Consider the following 14,819-nt stretch of genomic DNA (forward strand, 5'->3'; position numbering starts at 1 on the left):
CAGTTGATTAAACGCGTGTCCATGAGAACTGTAAGTGGACTTATGTTTTGGGGTTATTTTTAAGCCTGTTATTATATTAGTCTATAGTTCTTGTAATTTTAAAGTGTAGTTAGCTGGTGATTTTGTTGTTTGAGCAACCTGCTAGGGCAGGGGTGTCCAAAGTCCGTCCTGGAGGGCCTGTGTCCTGCAGAGTTTAGCTAAAACTTCCATCAACACACCTGCCTCAAAGTATCTAGTCTGCCTAGTACAGGGGTGTCCACTCCTGCTCCTGGAGGGCCGTTGTCTCTGCAGAGTTTTATTCCAACCCTAATCAAACACACCTGATCCAGCTAATCAAGGTCTTACTAGGCAGACTAGATACTTTGAGGCAGGTGTGTTGAGGGAAGTTTTAGCTAAACTCTGCAGGACACAGGCCCTCCAGGACCGACTTTGGACACCCCTGGCCTAGTAAGACCTTGATTAGCTGGATCAGGTGTGTTTGATTAGGGTTGGAATAAAACTCTGCAGAGACACCCGCCCTCCAGGAGCAGGAGTGGACACCTCTGTGCTAGGGTTTCACGTGCCTGTTGATTAGATATAATTGTTGAGCGCTCTTGTTCACGTTATTCATGTACATTATTTACATGCTACAGTAGTTACACTCCTTTAAGATAACGTAATTAATAGTGGGAAATAATCAGTTTTTACAATTTTTGCGGCGCTATCTATCATCGTTCGCCAGACGTTCTACAACATCTGCTTCAGTTTTGTGTTTATTAACCCTTTAGTTTCACTTCACCACGCAGCTATTCCCATCAGAGGTAAAAACATTTAATTCATTAATAATCTAGTATGTGTTCATTTTTTGTCATAGTTTCTTCAAAAATAAGTTTTATTTGAGTGTTTTAAAAATAAATATTTTATTTATTTATTTGATTAAAATATTGTAATTTTCATCATGATGCAAACGCCCCGCCTCTTTGATTGCCACTCCCTGCCACTTTTGCAGAACCTTGAGTTGCTAACCGCATAACACACCATCACTGGTTCGAGCATCTTCTCTGTTGGCATTGTGGTTGAAATGCAGTACTGCCAAGAGTATATTTAGCATACAAGAGTATATTTTCCAAACAAAAGTATTGTTTAGTGCACAACGTAAACAAGGTCAGTGGACAGGCTGTGAATTTTTTTATATTTAAATAAGTTATTTCTTTATTAATCAATTTATTCAGCGTAGTCAAGCCTCTCCTCCACTGGCATCAATTCAAACATCTTCCTCCTTGCCTTAAAGCGGCTTTGCCCCAGCAGTTTTGGCAATTGGAGCCTATGACTATACACATTATTAACTAAATTGTTTTTTTTAACCCTTTAAACTTAGTAAGGTTCTTTGTTTAAACAGGATTGAGTCTAGACAGTCTTGAACTACAGTAGTCTCATTGTAGTCAGTGAACCTCACACATTGACTTTAAGTTATTGCATAAAGCCAGCCACTCAAACTTCTGGTCTTGAAAAAGCTTTTGTGTGCTGTATTAATCTTTAAGGCTGTTCTATATAATTGTATCTAAGAAGACCAGGTGTTTTTGCCCTCAAGTATTTTTCATGCGGCGACTAGTCATCTGAGTAAAGAGTATTGAGTCAGGTCTATTAGCAGTCATGTATGTTCACACCATATAATCACTAGCATGATTCATAGATGGTGTAGAGTTCACACCATGTTGGAATAATCACCAATTATGCTTCTATAAAATGGAATATGGCCCATAACATATGGATCGACATCATACTTGCACACTATTATTTAACTATAATCTTCGGCTTGGATAAAGTATAGAGGTGTGATCAGAAATCATGTTCTGGACAAGACAAATAGTTTTTGACTTAAACAGAAGATTAGTTTGCATTGTACATACATGTTAAATAAATACTGTTACTGAATTGCATCACAAGTTTGACAAAATTGCTGATGTGTTTTTTGTAATCCGTAAAGAGGTTTCCCTTATGTAAAGTAACCATGGTTTTACTAGTGTTAAAGTAATTTAAAATGATTTACATTACATCTTGTCTGTCATTAATCATAAAAAATGTAAATCCTTTTGATAACTTTTCTTTCATTGTGGTCTTAAACACACACAGAGCACAACTGTAATGTCCAGTCTCATTGTGGTAGGCTGCCCCAGCCTTCTCTGAGTGATTCAGTGCTTAGCAGCGATCCACTCAGCGGGTGTCAGCCCTTTCCCGCACTTTGATGAACCATAAATCCTGAGTTGTTTAACTGTTTTGGATGTCGTAATCCCACTTCCAGTAAGTCTGTATTTTCCCCACTTGTTAAAAACATGGAGGAGGGGCAAGTACCAGATTTTATCTCACTGGCTAGACAGGAACAGGGCATGGTTCCATCTGTTTCTTTTTTAAGAATGTGGTAATACCACATTTGAAAAGAAACTTGCATATGGGTTTCCTCTGTAATTTACAATCATTAGATTGCATGAATACAAATAAAAGAAAGAGCAGTATCTGGGGACTATTTTTACTTGATAAACAACATTTAAAGGGAAGTAAACTGTTTATAAAGGCTTCTCTGTGAGCACGGTCAAAAAGCTGATTCCAGTGACTTTTTTGCAGTGTCTTTAAATCACAGGACTTAATAACCCCTTTAATAACCAGGTATATGGAAATTCATGCCTCTTGTATTGCATAAAATGAATGTTGTATTTAAGTTTTCATGGCTCAGTTTGCCCTGCTGTTTGTACACAACCTTGTGCATTACATTGACAAGGGTCTGTGGCAAGTAACAACTCTTTATTCCATTGTTGTGTTAATTACTTATCATTTGTGGGTCACATTCCCAGGCTAGAAATTAAAGAGGAATTTCATCTCACTGATTCCCTGTCACTGACTGCAACACATTTTTGGCAGCCAATCATTCAAGTGCTTTGAACTAGGAATATAAGCACCACGCAGAAGTAAACATCATGGACACCGATTGGTCCTATACTGTACAATTTACCATTTGTGAATTTTCCAGCGCAATAAGCAACTGCTCACCAATGGTCACCAATAAATTAGAATTTATTTGTTGTTCCCAGAGGTCTTTTAGAAAGTTGATGGGGACTGTAAATTCCAGTGTGATATCATAATGGCATAGACTAAAAGTATCCTTATAAGTGTGGATACATTAGATACCTTCAACACATCTTTTTTTATCAAAGGGACCATGCGCTGATGTGCTCACTATAAAGGAATCTGCTAATCAGGCTCAGATTCAAAGCATCTTTGAGTAGTCTTTACAGCTCAGTTTGACTGCCCTTATGATCAAAAGATTTTCTGAATTAGAAAGTATGCAGTTTTTACATCCGTGGCTGCTCACCCATCCTAAGATCATTGCCTTTCTGCCCTAAATCTTATGTAGACCTTGAGTGATTCTCTCTACAGCCTTTGTGTGTGTTCACATACTGTAATATAAGTTTTCATAACTTCAGCACACACACTTCAGATAGACTGTGGGTGGTCCATGCTTCTGCATTTGGAGGTCGCCCCAATTCCAGAACCTTGCCTTTAAGCCAGACATGAGCCAATCAGCCAAACTTTACCTCCATGAAAAAAGAAATAGAGGACCCACCACAGGGATCTTTACTGGAGACATGCAGGGAATTTACAGAAAAACACTGCTTGCCTCCTACTGACAGTGATGTCATCATAAACAAAGACACTCACAAAGAGCCATGCTGGCCTGCAGCAGAACTTTTAAGGCAAAGAGTCACCCAGCAACATATGACCCCTAGATCTTGAGCTTTCTCTCTTTTTTCAACCTTTTAGAAGATTCATACTGAATCTTGTTACAGCTCTGTTTGCTATAGTTTCTTTAACTTTAGCTTTAATGTGTTGGTAGGAATTATCAATATAGATTTATCAGTAACATTCTTTGCCAATAACTGTAATAATTAAGGGAGATCTTGCAACTGATTTTATGGCCCTGTATATTGTCTGTAAAAAACATGTTTGTTGTTCCTGGAGCTCAGTTGGTAATGGAGAAGTTGCAGGTTTAATTTCCAAATGCATAGATGTAAATGTGATGTCTATATTGATATTTTTCTAATGTACCTAAAATGAATGCAAAATATGTAAATTTCTGGAAAATCACAAAGTTTAGAAATTAAAACCTGTTTGATGGTACACCAGCCGTTCAAAAATTCTGATTAGCCACAGAATGACACAATGTTTATTTTACTCTTGTTTGGACTGTGTGCCACCCCCTCAATGGTCGGTAACCTCAGACGGAATCCTCTGGATTTGGCCTCATGAATTTCATCTTGATCATGACATTTGTGAGTCATTCTGTTGCATTTGGAGCATTTTAACCAATGGACCTGTAAAAGTAATATGTTCCAACATTTTTCTCAGACTTGATTTTATTGGTGATCATTGTTAGACTAGCACCAAATTTCACATGAAAAACATGTCTTAATATACTTTCCTGGTTGTACTGGATATAATTATTCATTAACCAAAAGCTCTCAAACATATTATATGTTCATCAAATAACTTTGGTTTAAACCCACTTAATTCCTGCCTTAGGCAATTCCGGAATACCGCTTTGTTGACTAAATGCAGAATCTATTTTTAAGCAAAGTCCTGTTCAGTGCACGGAAGATAATTTGGAAGAATGACAATGCGCAAAACAAGTGTGGATCGCATTCAATTGTTTGTCCCACAGATGTGGCAGTGACATGGATCACAGTGCCCTCTAATGTGTGGTTCAGTTTCTTTATTTTTACATTCTAAGTTTCATCATTTGCAATATTTCTAGTTGCATCTTAGTGTCTATGTCTTACTATGTCTTGTCCAAAGAAGTGGATGTTTTTAAAGTTGGAGTTTTTTGCTGAAAAAGCTTGCATGCACTTAGAAGATTTTGGTAAAAAAGTTACATTTGTTAAATTGTTCTCTGATATCTACATAGACGGTGTGATGCTTTTATTAAACTGCAAAAAATTACTTTAGTATTTTTGTCTTGTTTTCAGTAAAAATATCTAAAAATTCTTAAATTAAAATGTAATTTCTTGATGAGCAAAATGACCTAGGAAAATAAGTCTAGTTTTTAGAGAAAAAATATAAAATGTAAGCAAATGTGTGCTTAAAACAAGCAAAAATTCTGCTAAAAGAATAAGAAATTTATTTTTGAACTATGTGTTTAAGAAAAGAAGTAAACTTATTTCAATATATTTTTTCTTACCCCATTGGCAGATTGTTTTGCTTGTTTTAAGCACTAATTCACTTAAAGTTTATATTTTTTTTGTCTGAAAACTAGACTTATTTTCTTAGGTCATTTTGCTCATCAAGAAAATACATCTTAATGTGAAGAGAAAAAGAATTTGTAGAAATTTTTACTGAATATGTCATTAATAAGTAATTTTTTGCAGTGTAAGTGCAAACATTTTCCAGGGACAGATTTCCCTTTAGAAAGAAATGGTTTATTATTACCTAATTTGAAAGGGTCATGAATAATAATGCTGAGCTCTGCTTTAAGCCTGTATCAGACGAAGATGTGGAGTTTGAGGTAAAATCAATTGTTTGATATTGTTAATGTATTTTTTTGGTTTGCGGTTTTTCAGTATGGACCTGCAAAAGGTAACCGTAACGTCAATATTAGAACTTCAGCCTAAACGTTAGCATTAACAAGCATATAACTCTAACTCAGCAGTCACAATTATGTTTTAGCATTGTAACAACATTGTAATTAATTTAATGTTGGGGTGAACATCATTAATGTAACATCACAGTTGGTGTTATGTTGAGATTGGCCTGTTTTTCAGCAGTCTTTTGCATGCATGAGGTTTACATAAGGAGGAGGAAATAAACGTGTTTGAGGCTCATGATATGTCATTACCATGTACAAATGTATTATTATTCATTTGTGCCTTGGTAAATAAACTTTTCCATTCTAGGGTTCTTAATGCATAAATACTGTTAAACCTTATCAAAACTGCCACTCAAAGTTCAAAATCTTTTTACATTTTTTCACATATGGATGAATACAAACAGGCCTTCTTCAATGAATTATGGCCTTTGATTAGCCATGTCTAATAGTTTAGTCATTTGACTGACAGACAGCTCTATGTAATCTTTACCAGAATGTGTTCAGGACTGTTTTGAAAGTACTCCCAGCTAACACATGACATACCAATAACATAATTTATTGGTAATTTCATGACTTAGTTCAAGTTCGTTTATTTATAGAGCACAATTTCACACAGTCAGACGACCGCCCAAAGTGCTGTAAAATGCAGAGCAGATGAAACATAGCAAGGTAAAAATAAACACTATTAAAGATAAAAGGAATAAAAGTTTTTTTAAGTAAAACAACAGTGGAAACACACAGTTATAGTGCGTGGCTTCCAACATTAAAAGGTACAATTCCTATGCACACACAATAACCACAACAAGCAAGGCAGTAAACAAAACTGGTAGGCTGTTCCACAGCCTTGGGCCCATGATGGAAAAAGCTCTGTCACCTCTACGTTTTAATCTGGATGAGGGAATCGTTAGTAAATTTTGGCTTCCAGATCGGAGTGCTCGGGTGGGGTTATGAGGAGAAATGAGTTCAGATAAATTGCTGGGCGCAAGACCGTGTAGACATTTATACACAAATAAGATTATTTTACAATTTACGCGGTACTGGATCGGTAGCCAGTGAAGGGCGCGAAGTAGCGGAGTGGTCATATTTGCGGCCATTTTTTAGAAATTTTGCTGCAGCATTTTGGACTAGTTGTAGCCGAGCTAGTTATGATTTTTAAATGCCGCTATATAAAGAATTACAGTAGTCCAACCGTGAAACAATGAAGGCATGGACTACTGTCTCGAGGGATTTTACAGGCAATACATTTTTGGTTTTAGATAACAGACGGAGCTGGAAAAAACTAGAAGAAACTACAGAGGAGAAGTGTTTGTCAAGAGTGAGCTGGCTGTCCAACCAAGCGCCGAGGTTTTTAACACACTTTGTTTGATGGACTGCCAGATCACCTAGAATAGAGTTTTCAGTCTTACAAGTAATTACCAGACTTACCAGCTGACAACATAACCGTTACGTCCCAGGGAGGTAATTTCATTACCATTACAGTACCAAATCACTATGTCGCCAATACGATCTCCTAACATCGCGAGATTTCCAAGAACGTTCTAGTTATGTAATACATTCATACTATTGTGGTAATTTCATAACTTACTGGCAACGTAACTGTTACGTCCCAGGCAGGTAATTTCATTACCATTACAATTATATAAACATTAATTTCCTTTTCTATTTAGGTAAGCCACAATGTCTTAGTTTCTAAACTGTCCACTCATAACATCTCAACTGACACAATTAAGTGGTTTGCATCATACTTGATAAGAAGGAAGAATTGCACTAAAATTAAAGGCACATTATCCAAAGAAAATATCTCTTCAGTAGGGGTGCCTCAAGGTTCATTCCTAGGCCCACTATTGTTTAGTATATATATAAACGATCTTCCTTTTGTATGTCCCGGCATTAACATCCAAATGTATGCTGATGACACAGTCATCTATGTTCATGCAAAGACAAAACAACAGGTGGCATACAAACTCACAACAGCAATTAATAAAATAGTCAATTGGCTGGATTACTTGTGTTTAACATTAAATATTTCAAAAACAGTTTGCATGTATTTTTCTTTACGAAAAAACACTACGCAACATCTTGACATAGTTGTTAAGGGACAAAAATTACAAGTAGTAGATGATTTTAAATATTAAGGGGTCATTGTTGACTCAAATTTGACTTTTAAAAAACATATCAAAAAAGTAAATAGAACAATTAAAAGGAATCTCTTCAATTTTAAGTTGATTAGAAATCATTCTATGATTTGAACACACATCATATTGCTTGTAACCATTGTGTCATTAATGCATAAAGTATATAAACAAACACTGAAAATTTTGGACAAAAAATCTTATAGTTATCATCATTGCACTATCATACAGAAATATGGCTCGCTCGTTCGGCTAAATTGCATGTGCCAGCATGCAACAGCACAACGTCGATACAACGGGAAGCAATCCAAAATTTACAGGCTGAAATTAGATCCGAATTTACTGATATAATAAATAAAAACAAAATGAAGTTAGAATCAAGTAAAGTGTAGAAAATGTGTGCAAATGCTTAAATGCGCAGGGGAATAAAACACAAGCCACACAAACTTAAATCAGATAACCCTGAGTGATCTATAAATAAAATAAAAACAAAGAAATTATTAAACTAATGAAAGTATAGCTACACTGTATAAACACATTTCACATTTTCAAATCCAGTCAACATTCAGAATGGCTAGTGTTGACTGAACTAATTAAGACAAATCTGGTCGATATTATGTGGACTTATGACAGCTATGTTTTCTGACAGCAAAATTCTCATAATATGACTGTTAATTGGTCATAACATGTAATTGTAGGAGTTGTTCGAGCGTGAATCTATGTGCTTAAAGTTCAAATATGCGGTTGGTTAATAAAGATAATTGAATTTAAAATGTTTTAAGTCGAAAGGATCTGGGAGTAATCAGCACCTAACTTCCTGAATCAGTTATTTTACACCAGTTTCACACAAGTCATCAACAATTTGCGCAAGTTCACGTCAGGTCAGGTAAGTGGTAGTAAACAAATGTAAATTTTACACTATATTAATTGGCAAAGATGCAAATACTCGACTTTTTGTAAAGATATATAAAGGTGTGTTATATGTTATGTGTCCAATGTAAAGATTGCCTAGGCATATAGGGTCGGTTTACTGGGCAGGGTTTAGATTAGCACTTTGTCTTAGTTAAAATTGGGAGATTTTTACAAACAAACTTTACAAAATAAAATACTGGTGTGCATTCTGGGACAAAACAATAGCACTGATATATGTTAAGAGATGTCAGTATTTTAGTCCATGATGAGCCCTGTCCGAGAAAACCGCCCATAGTGTTTAATTACATGTGATGTCTGAGGGAAAGTTGGCTGAGGGAACGTTATTTTAGGGAATAAAGTCTTTCACCGTCAATCTTTATTGAACATGTACTGTATTTATGTATGTGTGTGTCTGTATTTATTTTATAAATATAACTCTGTTTATCAAACCGGAGCAGCGATGACTTGGAAAGGCAGATCAGAGGGATGCATATGGCAAGCTGTACAGGTGGAGGAGGAAGTTATCCTAAATGGCCTTGCAGATGTTCTGACTGACTTATGGAGTCTGTATTATTAATGATTGTAATGAATTAAAAGCTTTTGTTTTTATGTGACTGAAGCCAATCATTTTGTTAACAAACACCAGCATAAATTATTTGATAAATGTAAAAAAAATTTATTAAAAATTCCCAAATAATAATTGAAGTAACACACTTTAAAGAGTCTTTGCTGTCTTTTTAAAAATTCAACTGATTAAAACATTTTAATTGAATGACCTATAAAGCTAGTTGAGCAAACATACTTTTTTATATTTGAGTCAAGTTTGGGCCAACTAAAAAACAACAATGCATGTAACACTTTGGAGACATAACATCATTTTTTACAGTGCAGAATTGCCAACTTTGTCTTTTTAACTGCACTGTAAAAAATAGGTTGGCTCAATGAATTATTTTTTGTAACTAGTTACTTATAAACTAGCTTTATAGTTAATTGAACTAAAATGTTTTAATCAGTTGAAAAAGTATTTACGTATTATTTATTATTTGGGAATTTTTAATAACATTTTTTTTTAATTATTTATCAAATAATTTATGCTGATGGTGTTATCAAAATTATTAACTTCAGTCCCATAAAAACAAAAGCTTTAAATTCATTACAATCACTTATCATACATACTGAACATACAGAATTAAGTCTACTCTAAATAGAGAGCATAAAACATTCCTCTCTAAACCCTGTCCGCTAAACCTCCCCTATTTGCCTAGGCTATATTTACTATAGCTCTAGTTTACCTCGGAGTCAGACACATAACATATAACACACCTTTATATATATTTATAAAAAACATTGAGTATTTGCGTCTTTGCCAATTAATATAGTCTCAAATTTATATTTATTTACTAACTGACGTGAAACTGGTGGCAAGTAAGTGATTCCAGCAGTTATGTGCAGATTGATCTCAGATGAAATGACCTGTGATCCAGGTCCTTCCGACTAAAGACATTTTAAATTCATTTAAATTTTAATATTTGTGTATATTGTAGGTGTACCTGAATTTTAATCACTTATGGTTTAAATATTTTGTTATTGCATGTATAGGAGCAAAATAAAAGGCTAGCAACTTGCACTTGTGGTTATTAAGATTGTGTGAATGTAGGCTGTAATTCTGGTGGATGAAGGGCCCCACAAGAGGTAAAGCCCAGGGCTCCCTTACAGTGTTAATGCGGCCCTGTTTATAGGTATATGTTTAAGTAAAAATTAGAATTTTTTGTTTCTTCCTATCAACAAAAAAAAAAACAATCTGCCAAATTCCTGGTAAAAAATCATGTTTTTATTTGCATTTATTTACTGAAAATTGAAATAGGAAAAAGTCTAAATAACAAAAAGATACAGATTTTGAATAGGCTTACGGCAAAGAAAACAAGTTCAAATTCATTTTTAACAACACAGTCACATCTTTCATGAGTCTTTAAATGCTCTCAGTCTTTTACATTGCTATTGTGTTGGCGTGACTTTGTCACTCCTGAGGTTTGCTGTTGGATGTTAATAGACCTTGGACTGAAATGATAACAATAGGCTACATGTAGACATAATTACAAAAGTTTTTTCGGTGGCTGTATTAAAAATGATTTCTGCTTGTACACATGCAGTAAATTAAAATGCATCTTTATTTGATGCATAAGCCAAACTATGGAATTCCAAAGCTGACAAAATTATAAATACATAAATAAATATATGTGAAAATGTAAAAAAACTAAAATACATAAATCAATATAAAAATATATACACAAAGAAATGTAAAAAACAAAAATGTATACCGGTATTTCCTTATTTATGTATAATTGTATTTTTTCCACATTTATTTATTTATTTATGCATTTATTTATTTATTTATACTTTAATTTTTTCCACTTTATTTATTTTCACATTTATGTAAATATGTATTTATGTCTACATTTATTTATTTCTATATTTATTTATTTTCACATTCATTTATTTATACTTTTATTTATTTGTTTAATTCTTTGTCTGCAGGCTAATGAGGGGGGGCGTGTTTCACCTCAGACATAGCAATCAATCTCTGAGTGCCAGTGCTGAAACATTGAGGCCACAGTGACACCTTGTGGTGTGACCAAGCAAACGTTTTAAGTCATTTTATATCATCCAAACTGTATTTATATAGGTCACTAAACATAGCATATATATGCATAATAATGAGACTGGCATCAAATTGTTTGTTTGCAAAATGGTATGCGCTCCGCAAATAAATGTAAGCTATTGGCATAATCATCCAGAAGTGCAATCACGCTGAAGGTGGACGACAGAACACCTAAGTCATCACATACAGTAACACCCCCGCAAACAGATTGTATAGCGGGTTGGAGTGCCCTTACAGAACCGCAGCTGATTCGGCCAGTTTTGGGACCCGAATAACTGATCCTCTCCCCAATTCTGCGCTTACCAGCAGCAGAACGCAACTCGGGCACAATACTTTCCCTTTAAAACATACTACCACATGTGAGGTTATGTGGCTCTGCCCTGTCCAGTCAGTAGCATAGAGAAACATAAAGGAGAACTTAAACACTGTGTTAACTGAGCAGCAGGATCATCTAGTGCCAAAGAAAAACGAAGTACTCGTGCATGTGAGTACTTTGATGAACTTTTAAATACTCCTCCTATGGGATTCATGCGATTGTCACCAGACTTAGTGAACATGATGCCGAAACATTGGACTTGCTAATTTGCGAACAGATTTTTGATATCCTGAACGCTGTTGCCAACATTTACTTCTATTTCAGGCATATTTAAGGCTCTTGGGGTGCTTAGATTAACTTGAAATTTAGCACACACATAACAGTTGTCGGCTGTTAAAGGCAGGGTCCATGATCTCTGAAAGCCAATGTTGACGTTTGAAATCATCTAAACAAACACGCCCCAATCACAATAGAATTTAGACCTTTTGATAGAACCGCCCCGCACATACGCAAACCAGGCAACGATGTTATTTAGTATACACCACCTTACTGCTGATTGGCTACAAGTGTGTTTTGGTAGTCAGCCCGCCTCCCTTTTCAAAGCATTTTTCAGAAATAGTGCACTCCGCCTTTAAGTGTGGACAAAAAGGTCAGACAAAGGCGAGTCTCTTTATTAGCTCAGTAGCGCCCCGTTCATCTAAATTGTGGGGTAACTTGTACCAGCTGTCCCCAAATGAGTCAGAAACAACATAAAAAAGTCCACCAATATTTACCCACTTGATGCACTTGCCGTGCCCGTGCACTGTTTCTGTGAAGCACCGTATAGCGGTAAAAAGATGTGCGAGTGCCTGCCATCGCTGCTTGTAGCTATATTTGTTTGTTTTGTTTGTTATCAAAAATATACTACTCTAAAAGAACTCCGTTGTTAACAATTATTTACTGAGTTTACCGGAGGTAACGTTTGTTTGTGTTGTTACTGCATCTAAAAAAAGCACACAGCGGATGTTGTTTTGCATGCAGCTCGTCATCCTCCACCCTCCCTCGGGAAGCTTTTCTTCGACAATTTCTCAATCTGAAGGCTGCAGCCTGCATGCTTCATCAAGCCTGGTTTATTTAAATGAACAGAGCATTACATTCATAAGTCATAAACATATTACAACAATTTACGATTAACTAAGAATAATAGGCAACTTAATATTTGTCTTGATGATGTATGCAGCCTAGAAATGTGACCTCCGAAGGCTGCAGTCTTCGTATTGAGAAACGGCCTTCTTCGACCGCTATTTTTCACCATCGTCTTGTTTTATTTGTGGGTGTTTTTGAGTGAATTTTAAAGAGATCGCTGATCCTGCCTAATAAAACGCCTCAATCTGAAATGCCTCTAGGCAGTTCTAACTACTAGGACATTCTCACGTTTCTGATTCACAGCCTTTAAGTGTGTTTAAATTATTTGTGAAGTATTTGATGTTGACTCTGCAAAACAACATCTTACAGAATCTGTTATTTTAAGTTTGTCACAAGTAAGATTAACATAAATAGGATAACATTTTCTAACCTTTAGTGCAGGAGTCACAAGTGTTTTGTCTTAGACAGATAGTAAAGGTAATGGTTCATTTAAAAGATTGTTTTACCTGCTGTAAAATAACAAACTATCAATAAACCTACCATATGTTGCCAAGGCATAAAAGTTATAAACTTCATATTTTCACACTGCCTCAAGTTCAAATTCCAGCCACAAACTGCACTTTCCACTTATGACACAAGCATGACACAGCTGAAATCCATTTAAAAATGCTGTCATCTACCCCAATACCAATGTTTCCAATCATTTTGGGACATTCTACACATTTTAAGCATAATGAAATAAAACTCTCTTTACTTTCTTCTGTTGAAACAGGGAGCAGGTGACAGCTTTATTGGTGCTTTGGCTTTCTACATGGCCCATTATCCCACAATGCCACTGGAAGAGATGGCCAGGAGAGCCAACATGGTCGCAGCTGTGTCTGTCCAACAGGTCGGCACTCAAACATCTTTTCCATTTCCAAAGGATCTGCCACCTGAACTATTCTGAAATTGCATGCCCTGTGGTCCGTTTATCGTACGTGGATTACTCGGTTAGCTACAGCAATCAATCATCTTTACCCAGCAGTACTAGATGTGATCTACAATAAATAAATAAAACATGCTGTGTGAAATAGGTTTCCTTTGAATCAACTCATCTCCAATTTTTGTTTTTTCTTTAATTATCAAGTACAATGTCATGCATGACAGGTTTGCTTAGTAATTTGTATCTATTCTTTAAAACTCTTTTTACAAAGTTGTTACCCTGTCCCTTTCCTGTGACAAAAAAAATGCCAATAACCGAATAAGTTTTGTGCACATATTTTCATAAGGCCTATCTTTATTTTCTTTACTACACTTTTCTGTACATAGTCTGCAGATGCAGGACTTTCAGTAAAAGTAAATGTGTAATATTGCTACAGTCAGAAATCAGTTATATTATGAGAATAATGCAATTGAAGCTATTTAGACACTTGCAGGTAGTTTCTCTAAAGGACTGTCCTGTGCATTGCTATCAGAAACAGTTGCACTCTATAATCTTTTCATGTAGAATAACATTTGCATTCACTTACTGCACATTATACCTCATTTAACACATTATTGGGAACTGCTGAAAGTGTTGGTGTATTATCTACAACTGTACAAAAGAGGGGAAACACCATCTTATAACAATCTACAATTCAAGTTAATTCAACTACAAGTTAATTTATCAGCAATTAAAGTGTTGCATTGTATGTGGGTTTAAGAAAAAGCAGCTGCCTCCAGAGATGATATGAAAAGACCATAGAGACATCACTTCTGCCAGGACATCACATAAAGATGCAGGACCACCACCTGTTTTTTATTCTGCTTTTTAGGTTGCTATTACAAACAGACAAAACAGCATTTAACCGTTTTAAAAAAAAAACTTGAGTACTTTAGGAGCATCAAAGTTTGATTACAATCATTGATTTCAATCTTTGACAAGCGTAGTAAAGATATCAAGATAATATTTTCACAGAATATTTTACATTATGTACGGTGATTTTATGCACAAAAATAGTTTTAGCTGGGTTTGCAAATTCAGCATCCTAAAAAGTTCACAATACCCTTCCATTAATAGCTTGCACACTGCAGGGGTTAAAA

The 14,819-nt window shown here is 35.3% G+C and overlaps 1 protein-coding gene across 3 annotated transcripts in view; it reads left to right on the forward strand.

The window, feature by feature from the left end:
* Window positions 1-14,430, forward strand: part of rbks (ribokinase) — a 64,712-nt gene extending 50,282 nt beyond the window's left edge. The window contains exon 9 of one of the 3 annotated variants that reach the window (XM_065288710.2): window positions 13,531-14,407. In XM_065288710.2, the coding sequence (XP_065144782.1) occupies window positions 13,531-13,704 (174 nt within the window). In that variant the 3' untranslated portion in view covers window positions 13,705-14,407. Of the gene's footprint in view, window positions 1-13,530 lie in introns of all 3 variants that reach the window. The other 2 variants (XM_065288711.2, XM_065288708.2) reach the window with 2 other exon arrangements.
* Window positions 14,431-14,819: the final 389 nt, after the last annotated feature.

This window comes from Paramisgurnus dabryanus, chromosome 17, assembly GCF_030506205.2.
Source record: "Paramisgurnus dabryanus chromosome 17, PD_genome_1.1, whole genome shotgun sequence".
In the NCBI taxonomy this organism is placed as follows: Eukaryota; Metazoa; Chordata; class Actinopteri; order Cypriniformes; family Cobitidae; genus Paramisgurnus; species Paramisgurnus dabryanus.